We start from the raw sequence: 21,717 nt of genomic DNA on the forward strand, positions 1-21,717 counted from the left end.
GTCGCGGATAGTTTGCATGGAAGTGTATTTAAAGTAGTCAATGGAGCAGGTAAACTCTCCCTGTATACTGCACCTTAGTGTAATGTAGTTATAGTCACCTTTGCAAGTATTTACACTTGAAATGTGATATTAAGGAAGGAACAAATACTGTATCAATCTTGTATTGTTTTATCAACAGTTTTCACCATATGTTAATGTGAAGAGTGAACAGTAAATGGTTAATCTTACTGCGATCTGGTTCTTATTAACTGTGGTTTATCTCGACGTTTAATTCGGCGTTTCATTACACGCGAAGGAGAACGTTACAGTAATATTGCCCTTTGATTTAATTTGGTGCAAGCTAGCAATTAAAGTTTATTGCTATCTAAGTAAATGAACTTTGAGAAATTAATTAGTAGTTAAAATTTTTATAGTCACATTTAAAAATTACCTATGGTGCTAACTACAGTATATAAGGAAACATTGCTTTGATGTTGGTAATAGTTTTTAAAAATGCAGGATGTTTACATAATGCTGCTTTGTATTTGAATCAAGCTTTTGTAACATTTATATAGCCTGCATCTAATTCATGAACTGTTGAATCAATAGTTTTTAAACATAATTAGATAAGCATTGCCTATGGTTACTGTAACTATTTACATTGAAGTTTATTATGTGGCATTTTCAAAGGATAACTTGTTTCCCTTGCTTTTCCTGGAATTATGAGAGAAGAAAAGGGGTGATTGTTTGTTTTGTAATGGGATAATAATCTGCATCAAAGATTTCAAACTTTTTTTTCAAAACTATTTTAATGGGGTTAATGCTGTTTAATTTTTCACCTAGCACTGCTTCAGTTGGCACCTGACCTGTTTTATACAACTTGTAGTATTACCTGGACATCTTTAGGAAAAAGATCAATTGAAATTGGAGTGTTAATGGGATGTTTAAGACCTGAATGTGGATAAATAATTCTGTTTGGAATTGAAACAATGATTCATTTTTAGAGATTCTTTTCAGAGTTTAGTTTTACTTGTTCTATAGTTAAGATGGTATGAAATTTATGGAGCAGGAGATTGATATGGCCAGGAGGAAACCACTTGATCACCATTCCCAAAAGGTCATTGGTTCTTAATTCTTATTGTGAGAATCCACTTGTCGTACAAAACAGGTTTCATTTCATTTCATCACAGCTTGAGCATTTCGTTTCAAAATGTGAAGCATTTTGAAGGGTTTGAGCCACCTAAGGTGTTATACAAATACATTTTTCTGAAGCACTTTAATCCTTGATCTTTTAGTCAGAATGTGGGTTTGTGTTACCACAACCTCAAATGTTTCTTCAGTTTGGTAAATGAAGAAGTACATTAAAATTTCATAGCTATTTGGCTTTTTACAGTATGAAACCCAGTTTTGCAACAATCTGTTGGACAGGGAGAAATAGTCAGCATTTCAGGTTGACCTAATATGAGGTTATTGATTTAACATTGATTCTGTTCCCTATAAATACTGCTTGACCTCCTGAGTAGATCTAGCAGTTTTATTTCAGATTGCCAGCATTTGTGCTTTTTTGCTTTTCATTATATTTGAGATGTTGTATCTGCTTAATAGATTGAAAGCATTTTTATTCAGAATTGTGGCAAAGCCAGTGTGAACAATCAGTACCTCTTCAATGCCAGGCAAATTTGTAGTGAACGTTAGAAAACCTGGTAAACAATAATTAATAGGGAACCAGAAAGAAGAATGCAGAATAATTTTCTTTGAAAATTTGCTGTATTCTTTTTTTTTACTCTTTTATAATATGACTTAGTTGGCTTTCTGTATCTACTTTTATCAGCATGTTTGTTATTTTTGTAATTCCTTATTTCCCTTATAATACCTAAAACAGCACCTTTGATGCACATAATGATTGAATTATCTTGAGCTTTCTGCTTCCCTATGTGGGAAACCACAAGTTATATTGATAAACTTTTACATCTGCCGCAAGTGATTACAACACTTGCCTAGTTGAATAACGTTCTTACGGTAAAAATAAAAACAAATCTAGGGACTTATTCTGCCTCATTTTCATGCTTTGGCATGACCTGCTTCTGAGATTCAGCTTGGTGTAAAGACCAGTTTTTGCACCTATTAATGCTTCCTCAGAGTTTATTTGGTCATATCTAGGTGAGAAGATTTGTAGAAGATGACTGTTGGACAGCTTGGCTCTTTATTGCTTCAGTTCTAAGGGAGAGATGACAACTCATTGATCCATTATTATTCTCTTATTTCACCAGTTGTGTACTGTTTTGCCCCCTTCCCTCAAACAAAGTAATTTATCTCTTCTCCAACATTAAGTATGTCCTGGAATCTTTCTTTCCTGCTGTCTCCATCCTTTGCCCAGGATAACAGGTGATAAGCGCGTGAATTACTACTTCATCAAGACTGAAATACACTCTAATGTGGTTTCGTACCCCTGCATAATGCCTTCCAAGTTCCTGAGCAACTTGTCATTGAGTTCTAAAAGGAATTATTAGGAGCAGAACAGAAAAATCTTTTGTGATCTGGCCCTAATTTATCTTTTTGTGGCTCAGTGTCACACCAGTGGCGGAGCAATTTTTAAGTGTTGTGGTGGGGGTGGTTCTTGGAGAACAGATTTGGAGGAGTACATAAATAATTAAAAAGTTGCAGGTAAAATTATTCATCCTTTGCCCCTGCTATCATTTTTGTCATGTATGCTGCTGCTGCTTCATCCTTAGATTTGTGGACAGATTACGTATACTAATAATTCAGTTTGACTACATCACTTCTAGCATGTCTTTGCTTCATGAAACATTTAGTATCAAATGAACCACTATTTCCTTCATTTGAGGAAAGTCAGTTTTCATCTCTATGAACTCCATTCATTTTCCACGAGTTTTATCACACCTCTGGCTATGCTCTCGGTCTCAGATGGATTGCATCATGTTCACTGTTAGTTGACTTGTTGAACTTCTACCCTCCATCATGTGTCAAATGCACCTCAGTGACAGTGCCACACTACCTGGACCTAGGTTCATTTGCTGACATTCTTGTTCATGCCTGTGTCATTCCCAGATTTCACTATTAAAATATTTTCATGAGTTTTCTACCTTTTTAAAATTGCAGGTCATCTACAATTTTATTAATTAAATCCAAAACTACAATTGTTTCTGCTTGCGCATTATTTGTGTATTGGCTCTAAGCCCCAACTAAGCCAAAAAAAAAGGAAAACAATTTGCACGTCCACATCTCATCGTATTCTTTCATGTCTTTCTAGGTCACTCACTAGCATACTTTCTTGGTCATGGTCTTTTACATTCTAGTGGTGTTTGAACTTCTGATGCTTGAAATTACAGTTAAAGAGTGGCGTTTTCTACAATTGTGGCATTGTTAGGCTATTGCTTTTTTACAATGTATAGCATGACTGATCCATTTTTAAAAAGTTACTCATGACTCCATGTGAGTCTTCCAGACTTCTTTGTTCTGGGCTTCAATAAATGAACTATTTGTTATTCTTCTTAAGACTGGAACTAGAGAGTTTAATCAGTAATGGTGCTAATAATGTTTGGAATGGATGGTTCTTTTTTGGGGAAACGGGCTTTTGCCATTGTTGCTTTAAAACGTTTTGTGTTGTTCTGTTTGTAAATAAGGTGCAGTAAATTTCTGCTGAAAGAACTAGTCTATTAGTATTGATTGGTCCAGTACTTAACCTTTCTCTAACTTTTGCATTAAGCTGATCTGGAAACCCTACTGGCCGTAAGTTATGGAAGTTGGTAGTTGCAATATTGGGTGCACAAATGGCAAGGCATAATATTTGGGCGTTGGGGGTGTGGGATGGAAGAAAAGGTAGAGTTCATTTGAAATCCACCAACTGCAGTTTACCACTCTTGTCTTGAAAGGAAATGTGGGACTAGCTTTGCTAAAATGACTGCAGAAGTTCACATAGATGGTGAGCCACCAACTCAAAGTTAATTAAGTATGGTGACTTATTACCTGACTTCACATTGCACACACAAGAAAGTCAGTTGAAAAACACAAAGAAAGTCAATTGAAGCAGAAAATGCTCGAAGGACTCAGCAGATTCGGCAGAACTGGTAGAATGAAGTAGTTAACATTTCATGTCTAGAACCCTTCATCTGAACTGAAAAGAAGAGGGGAAAAACAATTAATTTATTTCAGTAGCAAAGGAAATATCTCTAGTAGGGCAAGTCCAAATGGATTAATAGGGGCACTTACATTTACATTGTACTTTGGCTGTGCATGTGTTATGAGGCTGTAGAATGTGTCCTACAGGAATAGTTTTTTAAAAAAAAAGAACCTGTTGCTTTTGACTCTTTTCAATACCTACTGGAATATTTCCATTAAATTTGGAAAAGATGGGTTTTTTTTTAAGATTATGACTGACTCTAATTACCATTGAACATTAAGCTAGAACATCAAAGGACATGGAGCAAAAAATATTTGATTTTCTTATTAATAGTTTGGATTGATCACAAACCTTAAATATTTAGGGGACAGTTCCAAATGTTCACTATGTTCTATACATCAGTGTGACAGGATTTGTATTAAGTAAAGTATCAGGTTATTTTCAAGACTGATGTATTGCACAATAGTACAACATACACTAGAGAACTCTAAAGCCCTTTTCGCTTGGTGAATTATTTAAAGAATGTATCTACGTAATTGCAAGGTTCATTGTATAGAAGGTTGAAGGACTGTAATCAAAAGCATTAGGCTCTTCTTGGTGCAATTATATTTGTGCAAATTGTGTTTAAAAGTAAAATGTATTTGTAATATACCATAAAACAATTTTAAAACCACTTTTATATTATTGAACCTGTTTGGAGGGTCCCATTTTTAACTGGAAGACTTGAGTTCTCTGGAAAAGAAGCTTTTAAAATTTATTTTTATCCCCCAAATGATCATAAAGGAATTGTGTGATTTTAATTTAAACTGATAGTTATGCTGATTTGTTTATTATCTTGCAATATATTTCTTTGGTATAGTACAGTGTGGTGAATCTAGAACAATAAATTGAATTGTGGCATGGGTAGCAATAGAGATTCCTGATCAAATAGAGCAAAACTGAAAATGCCATTCATACAGCATGCATATGCAAAATTAAAATGCTGAAGTTAATTTGAAGTTAAATGTATTTCTATTTTTTAAAAATTTCTTTAGGTGGATTTGCTGTTGTATTTTTATCGAAGATGTCCAGTGGTGTAAGATGTGCTCTGAAACGAATGTATGTAAACAGTGAACATGACCTTCAAGTTTGTAAGCAAGAAATAGCCATTATGGTAAGAAAAATACTATATAGTTAGCCTAAAATAACAACCTAGCTTTTGTCCATTATTGTGCTTTGCATTTTGTTGAGATTCAGTAAGTTGGAAAACCCTAACCCTAATGCAAGACTTTATAAAATGTTTTGTCATTTCTAATATGGGAACAAATTCTCTAGGATGCCACATGAAAAACTGATTGAGTTAGTAAAGCATCTGAGGTTAAACACTGAGCTTATTCTAGGTGAGTGATAAGCATATGCTGCATCTTGGCACTAATGTCCCTAAGTGCGTGAGGGAGAGAATAACCTGTGCAAAGGCAAGTTTCCACAGTTACTCCAGTTTTTTTATTACCAAATTCCAACAACTCTCGCGTGATCGTTGATTTACAACACCTTAACCTGACACAATGCCTGTTGAAAGCAGCTGATGTGAAATGCAAAGAGAAATAATATCTTGTAGATCACCAAACTCAGTATATCATATTTTTCTGTGAGTTACAAATTGCATTAGGATTAACAGGTTGTGTGGTAAATATTTAATATTAAATATTGGATTTTCTTTTATGAGAACATGGAGTCTGTGTTCAAGTAAAGGGGTTCCCTGGGTTATAGATATCTTGAACTTATACAAATTTTCCCATTAATTTTTGAAGTTTTTTTTCAGGGTAATAATAGAATGTTTTATAGATTATGAATAATGCCTAGATAGAGTATATATACCATTGATTTAATTATGGATATCTTTTGGGTGATTATTCAATGAAATGAACAAATTATACCAATTAAATGTGGAGTGAGACTATATGGGTAGCTATAGAAAACAGGTGTTCTTCACTTACTGAAAAATCAGCTTATAGATGGTTCTCAGGAACTGAATCCCCATTGTCCACAACTGTATATGCAGAATCATTGTCAAGTTTTCCATGGTGTTTATATTCCCATATTGTAGAATGGAATTGTATGATGGCAACGTGTTTGGATGCAGTAGCCTCTCTGGGTCCAAACAAAGGTGCAATTGTTTGTCATTTGTCTTTTTTACGATCGCAAGACATTAGATATTAAGAAAATCAAGTACTGCAGGTTTACCCGCTAGCAAGTTGCTGGATAGCGCAGGAGTTGGAATTGTTGCCCACTATGTTGCAGTCTGCTTCAGCCACCCAGGCAGTGTGCAATCCAACAAACGGTGGAAATGATTAACTTGCATGCTTTTCTTGTGATCACAAAACCCTTTTTGGGCATTGATAATGTAGAATACTGCAAGTCTGATTCACTGGGTTCATTGGATAGACTCTTGGCAGGGGAGCTGCATTGCCTCAGTTGTTGCACAGGCAAGACCCTCGTGCCTTGGAACACCTTTTGCAGTCACTGGTGAAGGAGGTGCCAGAGCTGGCTGTGTGCCGCTGGATTTTGTACTGGGTTGGGGTCTGGCCCTTCCCATCATTGCTGCTCTCCGGTGTTCGCTCCTAAGAAGACAAGCTGGATAAGGAACTGCTGTGATTTGTTCTTGCAGAAACATGGCTCTGGGTAAACATTAATGCACCAGCATTTTATAGCCCATGACACTCAAAGACTAGGGCTATATTATTATTTTTAAAAATATTTTTGTAAAAGTTTTTCTGCTATCATAATTGTGTGTGTTATATGTGGTATCTGTGACCTTTGGTATTGTGTTTTCCACCTTGGCCCCAAAGGAACGCAGTTACAGTTTCACTGTATTTCTGTGTATGGTTGAATGATGATTAAACTTGTTACTAATTTTGTCAGAATTTACTCCCAAGTTCTGTGTTGCTCCCACCCATTGCTTATTTTTGAATATATCTAGAAGCAATACTAGATTGTTACCAGGAGCAGAAACTGAAATAAGTTTTCCTGTGGGCAAATTAGCATATATTGTTGAGATTAATGATAGGGAAAGTTGCAGTGAAGACTGAATGGGAGTTCTTTCAACTTGTTACAGAAAACCTAAATTTTTCTTCAAAAATCACAGATTAAATGAATCACAGTTATGTCTGCATTACGTCCAGAAATCCATTTGATGTGCTGCATCAGAGCTGTCTAACTTGTCTTATAAAGACAAATACCCTATTCCTTGGTACATCAGAGGATTTTAACTGGTTTAAGCAGTCAAATAGAATACTGACTGCAAGTCTGAGTAATTGCTGCCACCCTTTCATAAAGTCGGTTGCAATTTTTTCTCTTGACCGATAACCTGCACTGCTGAAGTCAGTGTTTTTACTGAGAAAAATATTGTCCTATATACAAAGTTTATGGAAGGTGTGAAACCATGCTCCATCAAAGCTGAGATAAAATGTGGTCGACTAAGGCCTAAAATTAACATAAACATTATCAAGTTGATTGTAATTAATTTAGGCAAAGGGATTAAAAAGTATATTAATTTCAAATAGGTAAGATTTTTTTTAAATGTGGTGTACAAGCTGTAATTTTGAAATTGTTTTAGAGTTTCTAAATGTGAGTAACAATTTTTTAATTTTTGTGGCAAAGAGATGAGAGTTGTTTTTTCTTAAGACATTAGGATTTTGGTCTCAAAATGGTTTTGTTCAAACTCATTATACTTGCAGAATTAAACTAAGTTGAGTCTTAATGTGTGGTGTAAATACTGTTAGTATTCTACTGCCTTTCGAAGGAATATATGCAGATTGTCAAAGGTCTGGCCAATTTCATCTTAATGTTCTTTGACTGCTTAGATTTCATTGTTAAAACATCCAGTAAGATTGGTTTAATACAAATGTGTACAAATTAGAAAGACATGTTAAATAATTCTATTAGCTATTGAGACTGTGGTTATAGCTGCAAAGCAGTTGCAGCAATAACATTTATTCCACTGTTAAGATTCAGATTTGAAAGAACAAGCTAGTTTATTTAATCCAGAGATAATGTCACTCATTGACAAAAAAGTTGGGAAAAAAAAGGCATGGTGCAGTAGGAGCTTGTCAGTGACACAGTCCATTCTGGAAATAGCCGGGATAAACTGCTCAAAAACAAGTAGCTTCTGTCCTAGATAATACAGTGCCACAGCTATTTATAACGTGAATTATTGTTTACCTTCAGTTTAAAACTTGAAAATATTATTGCAAAAGGTCATTTAGTCACATCGTAGCACTTTACTTCAGGGTACAAAATATCGTATTATAGCAAATTTATATGCCCGACTGTTTTGGTAACCGTTCACAGATTTAATGCACATAAATCTTCAGTTTATTTAGAAAAGAAACAACGTAAGACCAGTTTAAATCCAAGTTAAACCTCGCTTCAAAGTTTGGTTCACCAGATTTTGGGTAATACGAACTGGACTAATGGTATGACGAACAAATAGAACAAACCTGCAACTGATTTTAGGAACTCCACCATTCCAATTTCCTGTCACAAACGAGAAAATCTGCAGATGCAGGAAATCTGAGCAACACACATAAAATGCTGGAGGAGCTCAGCAGGCCAGGCAGCATCTCTGGGGGATAAAAAGAGTAAAGTTGACTGTACTTTTTCCATAGATGCTGCCTGGCCTGCTGAGCTCCTCCAGAAGTTTGTTATTCCAAGTTGCTAATATGTGTTTCATACAGAAGCTTTGTTTCATGCTGGTCACTTTTCTGATCATAGTTCCATCAATGGTATGGGCTTTTAATTGGAAACTGCACAAGATTTTCTAATAGGTGGCTGAGCTCAGTGGTAAGTCTTCTGGTTTTTAAGTACATGACTGGTTATTTTTGTCACAACATGAGAAATCTGCAGATGTTAGAAATCCAAGGCAACACACACACAAGTGGTTATTTTTTTGTATTTAGATTCCAATAAAGACTCAGTTGTTGAGCTTGGCTCATTAGAAAACTCAACTGGAAAATTAGTAGAACTGAGAATATAGAAAGTCAAGAATTGAATGATGAGCAATACTGACAAATACACAAAATCAAAGTTAACACAACTAAAGAAAGAAAAATGATGCCTTCAAGAATGTTATTGTTGACAAGTTGCCTTTATTGCTGAGGGCCTTTTAGTGAAAAAGCTTTGACCACTCTTAACTAATTTTAGTTTTATAAAGTTGATTGCTTGTGGGGTAGTTAGATTTTTATTTAAATTTACAGTGTGCTTGGGGAAAATTGTGGATAATAATTGTGAAGAAAAAGTTTGGAACATGTACCATACCTAGCTAATTATCTTGTAGGAAGGAAACTGACAAGTTTCTATGCTCATGACACATGAAATATTCTTTATAGCAGTTTTGATAGCCTTGCATTAGACTTAAATCGTTTTTTCATCTCAGCAAAAAATATATTAATCTTAACAAAGTAGTTTCAAATCAGCAAATCTACCTTACTAAGCTAGAATTAAGCACACTTGAAGGTCACAAATTTTCTTCAGAAATTAATCCTTATGATCTCTGAAAGATTCAACCCAGCAGCATATTAATACATTTTATTTTCGTTATAGTTGATGTAGCATTCGATTTGCATGACTCACACCTTTTCATCCATACTAATAAATGACTATGCACTTAACTGTTACTGAACTCCGTAATGAAACTCATCTCCGAACTTGTTGATCTACGACTCAGTACCTGCATTTGGAACTCAGTTACTTCTCTTTGGAAGCTGGGCAAAACAGCTGGATTGTTTTGATTTGCATTGTGATCTTTATTCTTTAAACTAGTATTAAGTGGTCTTTTTCACTGTTGCTAAAAGTATTTCACATTTCCTTTTTCTTTGTACAGAAAGATCTTTGTGGGCATAAAAATATTGTTAACTACCTTGACTCCAGTATTACTTCGATGAATGTTAGTGATGTATGGGAGGTCCTTATTCTAATGGAATACTGCAGAGGTTTGTTAACTTTACATTATTTTTATATATCTATGTACATGTATATATAACAATGTATGTAAACAGTTTGACAGTGGCAACGCCTACTGATTACTTTGTGGAAAGTGTAATGTTTAGCATATTTAATAAATGTTCAGCAAAGTATCAATCTGAAATGTAACATTCAGATAAACTTAAATTTAAGGTTTTAATTTGGCTGTTTTATTTTCAAGGCATCATGAAGATTTGTAGAAAATTAGGTATTTTGCAATAACGATTAAATTACCAGGTATTTCCTTGTGCGTTAGAACATTCTTTATTTAATATTGTTGAAGCCTTTCCAATTTCAACATCTAGAATAGAATAAATATACTTTAAAGAACTGTAGCTGAAGTTAAGGCAAATGAGTGGATCGATTGGCCATTTTTGTCTTGGTGTGTAGATGAATGCTAGAAGCTGAAATGAGAATAAAATGGATCATAAGACCTAGGAGCAGAATTAGACTATTTGGCCCAACGAGTCTGCTTGCCATTCTGTCAAGGCTGATTTATCATCTCTCTCAACCCCATTCTACTGCCTTCATCCCGTAACCATTGACACTCTGATTAATCAAAGATCTATCAATCTCCACCTTAAATATACCCAATAACTTGGCCTGCACAACAATCTGTGACAATGAATTCCACAGATTCACCACCCTCAGGCTAAAAAAAATCCTTTTCTGTTCTAAATGGACGTCCCTCAATTCTATTGAGAGTCTAGGACCAGAGGCTATGCCCTCTGGTCCTAGACTCCTCACACTATAGGAAATATCCTATTATGGAAATATAATATATTCTATATAGAAATATCCTGTCCACATCCACATTACCCAGACCTTTCAGTATTGGATAGATTGCAATGAGATTTGCTTCATTCTTCTAAACTCCAGCAAATACAGGTCCAGAATTATTAAACACTCCTCATTTGTTAAACTTTTCATTCCTAGGATAATTCTCATGAACCTTATCTGGACCTTCTCCAATGTCAGCAGTCTCTGCATTATATTCTTGCTTTTGTATTGTTATCCCCTCGAAATGAATGCTAACATTCTATTTGCCTGCCTTGCCACCAACTCAACCTACAAATTAACCTTTAGGGAATCCTGTACAAGGATTACCAAGTCTCTCTGCATCTCTTATTTTTAAATTTTCTCCCCATTTAGAAATTCCTCTGTCAGCGCACATGACCATGCACTTCCCTACATTATATTCTATCTGCCATTTCTTGTCCCATTCCCTCAATCTGCAGACAGCCTGCTTCCTCAACAGTACCTGCCCCTCACCTATCTTCATATCATCTGGAAACGTAGCCACAATGCCATCAGTTCCTTCATTGATATCATTGACATACAAAGTGAAAAGGAGTCCCAACACCAACCCCTGAGGCATACCACTAGTCACTGGCAGCCAACCAGAAAAGGTCTCCTTGATTCCCACTCTTTGCCTCCTGCTTATCAGCCAATCTTCTGTTCATGCTAGTACCTTTCCTGTAATACCATGGGCTCTTATCTTGTTGAGCAGCTTTGTGTGCTGCATTTTGTCAAAGGCTTTCAGAAAATCCAAATAAGCAGCATCCACTGAGTCTCCTTTGTATATTCTTCCTGTTATTTTCCCAAAGAATTCTAACAAAATTGTCAGGCAAAATTTCCTCTTTAGTAAACCCTGCTAAATTTGGCCTATTTTATCATGTGCCTCCAAGTAAACTGAAACTTCATCCTTAATAATAGACTCCCAACATGTTTCCAACCACTGAAGTCAAACTAACTGACCTGTAATTTCCTTCTTTCTGCATCCCTCCCTTCTTATTTGCAATTTTCCAATCCTTCAGAAACATTCCAGAATCTAGTGGTTCTTGAAAGATCATTACTAATGCTCCACAATCTCTTCAGCTGCCTCTTTCAGAACCCTGGATGTAGTCCATCTGGTCATGTGACTTATCTACCTACAGGCTTTTCAGCTTCCTAAGCACCTTCTTAGTAATAGCAACTCACTTCTGGCACTTGCATTTCTGGCATTCTGCTAGTGTCTTTCACAGTGAAGACTGAGCCAAAGTACTTATTAAGATCCTCCACCATTTCTTTGTCCCCTATTACTATCTCTCCAACAATATATTGCAGTGGTCCAATATCTTGTTTCTATTTTACTCTTTATGTATCTTCAAAAACTTCCTGTATCCACTTTTATATTATTTGCTGGCTTACCTTCATAATCCATCTTTCCCCGCTTATGGCTTTTTAATTGCCTTTTTGTTGGTTTTTAAAAGCTTCCCGATCCTCTGCCTACCCACTTTTTTTTGCTATATTTTATGCAGTCCCTTGATTTCCCTTATCAGTCATGGTTGCTTCATCTTCCCATTAGAATGCTGCTTCATCTTTGAATATATCCTTCCTGGGCCTTCTAAATTGCTCCTGTAAATGCCAGCCTTTTCTGTTCTGCTGTCATCTCTGTTAGTGTTCCCTTTCAATCAACTTTGGCCAGCTCCTCTCTCATGTCTCATTCTCTCATTCACTGTAATTCACATATTCAATTTCTTCAAACTGCAGGGTGAATTCTGTCATATTATGATCTCTGTCTCCTGAAGGTTCCTTTACCTTAAACCTCCTCCTAATCAATTCTGGGTCATTGCATAACACCCAATTGAGAATTTCTTTACCCCTAGTGGCTCAATCACAAGCTGATTTAAAAAGCCATCTCGTAGACATTCTATGAATCTACATATTTCCTCTCTTGGGATTCATCTCCAACTGGATTTTCTCAGTCTACTTGCATATTGAAACCCCTCATGATAATTGCAACATAGCTTTTTTACATGCCTTTTCTATCTCCCATTGTAGTTTGTAGCCCATATCCTGCTCACAGCATCATACCTGCCAATCTATAACTGTGTACAAGAGCATCTACCTTATTCTGTTTACTGAAGGAATTCAAACATAACACCTTCAGTCTTGTCTTCATCATCCTTTTTGATTTTGGTCTCCGGTTACACTTTAACTCATCCTACTGACTGCAACTTTGCCCTATCATCTGCCTGTCCTTTCTCACAGCTTGACTACACACTGCATCTAATTGTATACCAACTGCCCTGTCCTCAGCCCTATCACTCTAGTTCCCATTCACCTGCCAAATTAGTTTAAACACTCCGCAACAGCTCTAGCAAACCTGCTAGCAAGAATATTGGTCCCTTTCAGCCTCAGGTGTAACTGCTCTTCCCCAGAAGAGATCCAGAAATCTGAAACCCTGCCCTCTGCACCAATAGAACAGCCACACATGCATCTGCCAAATCATCCTATTCTTGCACACACTAGCACGTGGCACAAGTACAATACAGAGATTGCTGCCTGTACCATATGCATTAGTACCCTACTGTGGAGGTCCTCCTTTTCAGCCTTCTACCTAATTCCCTATATTGTCTCTGCAGGATCTCTTCCCTATACATACCGCGACTTACAATTGTTTACCCTCCCCCTTTAGAATGCTATGGATTTGATCCGAAACATCTGTGACCCTGGCAGTTGGGAGACGAAATACCATCCAGCTATCCCTTTCATGTCCACAGGATCTGCCTTCTGTTCCTCTAATTATGGAATATTCTGTCACTACTGCACTTCTCTCCTCCTCCTCCTCTTCTAAGCAACAAAGACAGACGGACTCAGTGCCAGAGATCTGGTTGCTGTGGCTTCCATGGTAGGTCATTATTCTCCCCCCCCCCCCCCCCCAAAACAGCATCCAAAGTGGGACACTTATTATCGAGGGGAATGGCCACAGGGTTACTCTGTATTAGCCGCCTATTCCTTCTGACAGTCACCAAGGTACCTGCCTTCTGCAACTTAAGGGTGAATACCTCCCTGTAGCTCCTATATTTCACCACTTCAGTTTTCCTTTTGAGCCGAAGGTCATCCAGCTGCAGCTCTGGTTCCTTAACGTGGTCTCTAAAGGGCTGCAGCTTGATTCATTTTGTGCAGGTGCAAGACTAGCAGTCTCCCAAATTATCCACATTTCACACAAGGAACGTACCACTACTCCGAATCCCATCTCAGTATGCCAGCTATGTACTAACGGAGGGAAAAAAAATAAAAAACTTACCAGGAACTTTCTTACATTCTGCAACTAACCTTGCTAGATATTGTCCAGTTCTGGACTCTCTCTTGTGTTTATGGTACTATATCAAAGCATAGGTAAAGTATCCAGTGGTAATTTTATTTTTATTTCTCAGATTTCAGAATTCATAATGTACTAATTAAAATAGTTGACATATTTTCACATTCGTTCTGCATGTTGTGGAAAAATGTTGGTATAATTTTGCCATCTGTTATTTCTCTTTAAACTGTAGATTGTATGATATATATGTATTATATTTGTATTTGATATGCTAACCTGCTCATGGACATTAATAGTCAGCATACATAGAAAGCTCATTCAGAAGATTAAGATGTAGTGACTTGGCCACTTGGATTCAGAACTGGCCTGCCAATTAGTGATTGATAAGACTTATTGCTGAAAGTTTGTGACTAGTGGTGTTCCACAGTGATCTGTACTGGGATCTCTGCTTTTTGTGATATATAGATATCTTAAGTAACTTGAATGAAAATGTAAATTAGAACATAGAATAGTACAGGCCCTTCGGCCCACAATGTTGTGCTGACCCTTAAACCCTGCCTCCCATAGAACCCCCCCCCCCCCCACCTTAATTTCCTCCATATACCTGTCTAGTAGTCTCTTAAATTTCACTAATGTATCTGCCTCCACCACTGACTCAGGCAGCGCATTCCACGCACCAACCACTCTCTGAGTAAAAAACCTTCCTCTAATATCCCCCTTGAACTTCCCACCCCTTACCTTAAAATCATGTCCTCTTGTACTGAGCAGTGGTGCCCCGGGGAAGAGGCGCTGGCTGTCCACTCTATCTATTCCTCTTAATATCTTGTATAACTCTATCATGTCTCCTCTCATCCTTCTCTCCAAAGAGTAAAGCTCTAGCTTCCTTAATCTCTGATCATAATGCATACTCTCTAAACCAAGCAGCATCCTGGTAGATCTCCTCTGTACCTTTTCCAATGCTTCCACGTCCTTCCTATAGTGAGGTGACCATAACTGGACACAGTACTCCCAAGTGTGACCTAACCAGAGTTCTATAGAGCTGCATCATTACCTTGCGACTCTTAAACTCTGTCCCTTGACTTGTGAAAGCTATCACCCCATAAGCTTTCTTAATTACTCTATCAACCTGTGAGATAACTTTAAGGGATCTGTGGATATGTACCCCCAGATATCTCTGCTTCTCCAAACTACCAATTGATAAACTGCTGGGTTAGTAAGTTTGCAGATGATACAAAGAATGGTGGTGTTGTGGATCATATAGAGGATTGTTCAAGGGGGCAATAGGATATAGATCAATTGCAGGTATGGGTGGAGAAATGTCAGATGGAGTTTAATCCAGCCAATATGAGGTACTGTACTTTGAGAGATCAAATGTAAAAGGAAGTAACTTAATGTCAAGATTCTTTAACAGTGTTGATGAACGAGGGGGTCTTGGGGCCCTACTCAATACCTTTCTGAAAATAGCTGCACAGTTTGATGGCATGGTTAAGAAAGCTTACATTAATGTTCTGAGTTTGGGAGGTTATATATTTTTATTATTATATATCTGAATGTCTGTTTAAACTATTATGTACTCTCAGACACCTTGTATTCATGTTTCATTTATGTTTGCTTAAAATTAATAAAAAGATTTAAAAAGAAAGAAAGCTTACCTTTAACAGTGAACGGATTGAGTTCAAGAATCAGGAAGTTATGTTACAGCTTTTTAAAACTCTGATCAGTTCACATCTGGAGTACTAAGTTCAATTCTAGTCTCCCCATTTTAGGAAAGATGTGAAGGTATTGGAGAGGGGGCAGATGAGGTTTACTAGAATGCTGCTTGGATTAGAGGGCACGTATGTAAAGAGAGGTGGGACAAACTTGGGTTGTTTTCTCTGGAGTAGCAGAGGGTGTGTGGAAGCCTGATAGTTTAAAATTATAAGAGGCATTGACAGAGTACAGAGGTAGTATCTTCCTCCAAGGTTGAAAGCTTAATACTAGAGGGCATGCATTTAAGGAGTCGTAAACACAAAATACACTGCAGATGCTGTGGTCAAAGCAACACGTACAACAAGCTGGAGGAACTCAGCAGGTTGGACAGCATCCGTGGAAACGAGCAGTCAGCGTTTCTGGCACAAACATTGAATTCTCCAACTTCCGGTAATTCCCTCCCCCTCCCTTCTCCCATCCCAGTTTCACTCTGCCTCCTCCTCCAGCTGCCTATCACCTCTCTCATGATTCTGCCTTCTTCTGCTACCCATAGTGCTTTCCACTTGCATTCCTTCTTCACCTTTCCTGCCTTTCCCCTCTCCCACCCCTTGACCATTCCTTTTATTGGTTTTTCACCTGGCTCCTACCTGCTGCCTTCCCACCCTACCCCTACCTTTATAGGGCCCCTGCCCCCTTCCTCTTCAGTCCTGATGAAGGGTTTCAGCCTGAGACATTGCCTGCTCGTTTCCACGGAATTTCTCTGACCTGCTGAGTTCCTCCAGCTTGTTACAAGTGATGCATTTAAGGAGAAAGGGTCTAATTTCAAAGGAAATATGTGGGGTAAGTTTTTGTTTTGCACAGATTGGTAGGTGTCTGGAATGTGCTGCCGGGTTGGTGGTAGGGATAAATACAAGTATTTAACAGGTTCTTAGATAGGTGCATGAATGTGCAGGGAATGAAGGGATATGAACCATGTGAAGGCAGAAGAGATTAGTTTAATTAGGTATTATTGGAGTAATAGTTCAGCGCAACATTGTGGGCCATAGAGTCTATTCCTGTGCTGTACTGTTCTATACCAGAAAGATAAACTGTGTGGCATATTTATATCATTGTTATGCCTTAAAAGTTTCTTTTGTAACAATGACCAAAATTCAACTAAATTATTAGATTTGTTTACAAGGATGCTGCAGTTCAATTTGTTTCCAATGAATGGACAGTATTTGGCTGTTAATTCAATGATGTAACAATTTGTAGAATACATAGTCTGGATTGTAGTCTACTGTGTCTCATCATTTCTTACTCATTTATCATCCATTGTTTATTTAGTGCATTATGTTTATTATTCATCTTTATTAAATTGTATCTGTCATTAATATATCAATTGAACAGACACATCAAATCTTTTTGAAATGACTATTTCTCAGCTGTGGTGGGACTTAATATTATCTGTGAATGTGACATTTATTTCAAGTAGTTTCCAAGTAACCTTAAACTAGAAACCAGTTGTGATCTATGGATCATGTTCACTAGCTCTTATCATTGTTATCATCATACTCCAGTCATTGTTTATTAATATTGGTACTTTCTATATTTAAACCCATTCCTTATTAGTCTGTGTGGTAAAGTAATTATTGAACTAGTAAATCAGGGATCTGGATAATGATCTGAAGTCACTCAAATTCAGGTGTATCAGCCAGAACATATAAACCTGGAATTGAAAGCTGGAAACAGTTGTGATATATTTCAAAAGCTATCAAAATGCCAATGTGAGGAATAGTACATTCCCATGAAAGTGTAACTCCCTGGGTCGCCTCAGGCTCGCTCAGCTCGTTCTTGTCTAGGGGGAGCAGCCTTCGGCCCCGCCAAACTGGGTAATCAGCTGGTGTGGATGCTGTGTGATATCCCCGCCTCGCCCAAAAACAGACAGTACACCATATGCGATTAAATGAGTACAATTTATAAAGGTTACTATAAATAACTAAGTGATTAATAACGATACAGTATATATGAAGGGAAAATTAAAGAAAAGGCGCCAAACTTATCAAAGTCCAAACCACTTCGTGCACAACCGTTGGAGCTCAATTTCTGAAGTCTTCTGGCCACCATTCGATCCCCTCCGAACTCCTCGGACTCTCCAAACAGCTCAGGACCCTCCGAGTGGTCAACCAGGCACATCTAGCTTCATCCCCCCCCCCCTCCTCGAAGAATCTCCCGGCCTCGGACCCCCCTTTGGGGTCCGATCCTCGCCCAGCTTAGAGCATTGAGTCCTCTCTCTCGACCCCCTCGCGCCGATCTGCCCAAAAGCCGTCAACAAAAGCTTACAGACTCAGAAGAAAGAACATTAATCCCCATTTGGTTTACAAAGGAATACCATTCTCGTTATCAGTAAATTAGCATTCCTGCTAGTTAACGAAAAAGAAGAAACCCTCTTTACAAAAGTTTGACCATAAATTTGCAGGTAGTTTTGTTTAGCTAGCTTTTTAGGTTATATACGTACGTAAGCATCTTAGGGCTGAAGTATGGCATTGTTTCGCTATTTTGTGAAAAGGAAATCAGTTAACAATGAAAGAGGTTCACTTTTCTGACCCTTATCAGCTGTTTACACCTTTGTTAATCTAATGCATATTTGTTCCTGCTTTGTTTCAATATTTATCTCCTTTCCTCAGAGATGTTACAATATTTGCTTCTAATTTAATAATGTCTCCAAAACTGCATAGTTTCTTCATAATTTATTTGGTGTTTAACAAATGTTGTCAATGCAATGTCTAGGACTCTGGAATGGATAACATTTACGTGAAGGAATTTACTGCTGTCTAAACAAGGCTAGAATAATTTGTTTATCTGGGAGCATATACATTTATAGAGATTATTTTGATTGGTGCAGGATATTTTAAAGAAACCAGTGAATAATTAATAATTGATCATTTTCTGCCCATCAGTTTCATCTATATTTAACATCTTATAATTTTGCTGGTGTAGTGCTGAAATTCCTTTTCTGTTCTTTTATTTTGCACAAAATGAGTCTCACATTACATTTTAGCTCTCCTAAAACAAACTTTAAAAGTTTGCAATGGCAATATAGTCTGAAGCTGAGATGCAAAGACCTTGGACTGTAGAGAACTGTTCTTTCATGGTTGAATTTCAATGGATAATCAAAAGTGTTTTAAAACATCAGATTTGTATGTTCTTTAGGTGGTCAGGTTGTTAATTTGATGAACCAACGGTTGCATTCTGGCTTCAGTGAAGCTGAAGTGCTGCAAATATTCTGTGACACTTGTGAAGCGGTGGCCAGGCTACATCAAAGCAAACCTGCAATCATTCATAGAGATCTTAAGGTGAGAATTACTCAAAGCATCAAGCCAAAACTTCTTGCACATGAATGAATTGTGTATTCAGTCCACTTTCTGTTCTGTGCTAGGTTGAAAACCTTTTACTTCACAATAGTGGAAACTATGTCCTCTGTGATTTTGGAAGTGCTACAAACAAATTTATATGTCCTCAGATTGAAAGGGTTGATGTAGTTGAGGAGGAAATAAAAAAGTAAGTTTTAATAGTAAGTTTTAATTAAAATCCTACCTGTTGGCGTGAAAAAGCTTTAGAGTTGAAATGGCATTAGAATTTGCAAGAAACTATGGTGGTGGCTGCTGATCTAGTTGTGGCTTCTAAACTGCATGCTAGTTTTCAGCTTTTTCTAAACAATCTCTGTGCAAATTTTTTTATTAGTTTTATTTTTTATTTCTTCTACACATCAGTAAATATTTCAGAAATCTGTTAATTTTAAACCAAAGAACTTTGGTGGCTAAGTATCATTTTTAAAATAAGTTTAATATGTACTTTTTCAAATTAGTTGTTCCCTTTTTCAATTAAAATGCGGATGTTCTGCCATTTGCTTTGAAGAAAATTTATGTGATGAGTATAATTTATTTTAGCTTGCAAAGCTCAAGGGATACACTAGAATGTGGTGGACAGCTTGTTTAGTCATTTAACACCAGATATTGCTGATTTGCATTAACCATTACCCAATCTGTCTGCTAAAACTATTCACTACCTCAAGATCCCAGGCAAACTGGACTGCTTATCTTCACCATGAACTGCCTTTCAAACCATCCACTGTCAACCAGACCGTTATTGCACTGCTATTTGTGGGAACTTGCTATGCACAAATTGGATGCTGGATTATGTACATTATACCATTGACTTTTTAAACTTACTATAATTGGCTGTGGAACAATTCTGGATTTTTTTAAACAAAGAAGGAAAAGACGCAGTGGAAATGCAAGACTTAAACTTGTTCCTCTACACCTGACTCCAACAAGTACCAAGAAGTCATGGGCAAATTTGTTGTTGAGCTAGATCTTCACATCAGCTGCCATTTCTTTGCTTAGAGCAACAGGACCAACCTCAAGTTTCTCATGGATTCCTCCAGACTTTTTCTCTGGTTTCTCTCCTGACACCTCTCATGCTTGTTTCAAAATCATCATCGTGTTTGGATGTGTTCTCTATAAGACCATAAGATATAGGAGCAGAAGTAGGCCATTTGACAATCAAATCTGCTCCATGATTTAATCATGGGCTGATCCCGTTCTTCCAGTCATCCCTACTCCCCTCCCTTCTCCCCATATCCTTTGATGCTCTGGCTGATCAAGAACCTATCTATCTCTGCCTTAAATACACCCAATGACTTGGCTCCACAGCCTCTCGTGGCAACAAATTCCACAAATGACTGAAGTAATTTCTCTGCATCTCTGTTCTAAATGAATGTTCTTCAGTCCTGAAGTTGTGCTCTCTTGTCCTAGACTCCCTAAACATGGGAAATAACTTTGCCATATCTGATATGTTCAGGCCTTTTAACATTTGGAATGTTTCAATGAGATCTCCCTCATTCTCCTGAACTCCATGGAATACAGCCCAATATGGTAACCCTTTCATTCCTGGAATCATTCTCGTGAATCTTCTCTGAATCCTCTCAATGTCAGTTTATTCTTTCTAAAATAAGAAGCCCAAAACTGCACACCATACTCCAAGTGTGGTCTCACGAGTGCCTTATAGAGCCTCAACATCACATACCTGCTGTTCTATATCTATAGAAATGAATGCCAACATTGCTTTCGCCACCTTCACCACCAGCTCACCTGAAGGTTAACCTTTAGGGTCCTGCACAGGGACTCCCAAGTCCCTTTGCATCTCTGTATTTTAAGTTCTCCCCCCATCAAAATAATATTCTGCTCATTTATTTCTTCTACCAAAGTGCATGACCATACACTTTCCAACATTGTATTTCATTTGCCACTTCTTTGCCCATTCCCCTAAACTGTCTAAGTCTTTCTGCAGGCTCCTTGTTTCCTCAACACTATCCGCTTCTCCTCCTATCTTTTATCATATGCAAATTTAGCCACAAAACTGTTAACCATTTAACTTTTTCTCTTGGCTCTCATGTTAGCTGATGACTTTATTGGGTCTGTCTCTTTGAACAATTGGATGTTCTGTTTGCAGGACCTTTGGAGGCATGAATGTACAGAGGGATATTGGGGTGTAAGTCCCTGAAAGAAGCAGCAAATGTAGATAGGGCAGTAAGGAAGGTGTATCGCATACTTGCCTTCATCACTTGGATCATTGACTATAAAAGTGGGGAAGTCATGTTGCTGCTATATAGAACTGCTTGGATGACATTTAGAGTATTGTGTACACTAGGTTCTCCATTAAAGGGTATATGTGGAGGCTTTAGAGATGGTGCAGAAGACATACAATAGTAATATTACCTTGCTTAGAGAGTATTAGCTATAAGGGGAGGTTGGTCAGGCTTGGACGTTTTCTCTGAACT

General features: G+C 37.4%; 2 protein-coding genes across 2 annotated transcripts in view; one reads left to right on the top strand and one right to left on the bottom strand.

Annotated features, from left to right (window-relative positions):
- The window catches only part of LOC132378976 (progestin and adipoQ receptor family member 3-like), a 157,587-nt gene that overhangs the window by 40,402 nt on the left and 95,468 nt on the right, over positions 1–21,717 (bottom strand). The window lies entirely within an intron of this gene.
- The window catches only part of LOC132378844 (AP2-associated protein kinase 1-like), a 101,085-nt gene that overhangs the window by 26,174 nt on the left and 53,194 nt on the right, over positions 1–21,717 (top strand). Inside the window, exons 2-5 of the mRNA XM_059946099.1 lie at positions 5,155–5,273; positions 9,981–10,089; positions 19,089–19,231; positions 19,315–19,436. Of these exons, the coding sequence (XP_059802082.1) occupies positions 5,155–5,273; positions 9,981–10,089; positions 19,089–19,231; positions 19,315–19,436 (493 nt within the window). The remainder of the gene's footprint in view (positions 1–5,154; positions 5,274–9,980; positions 10,090–19,088; positions 19,232–19,314; positions 19,437–21,717) is intronic.

The sequence above is a fragment of the Hypanus sabinus genome, chromosome 21 (genome assembly GCF_030144855.1).
Source record: "Hypanus sabinus isolate sHypSab1 chromosome 21, sHypSab1.hap1, whole genome shotgun sequence".
NCBI classification, from domain to species: domain Eukaryota; kingdom Metazoa; phylum Chordata; class Chondrichthyes; order Myliobatiformes; family Dasyatidae; genus Hypanus; species Hypanus sabinus.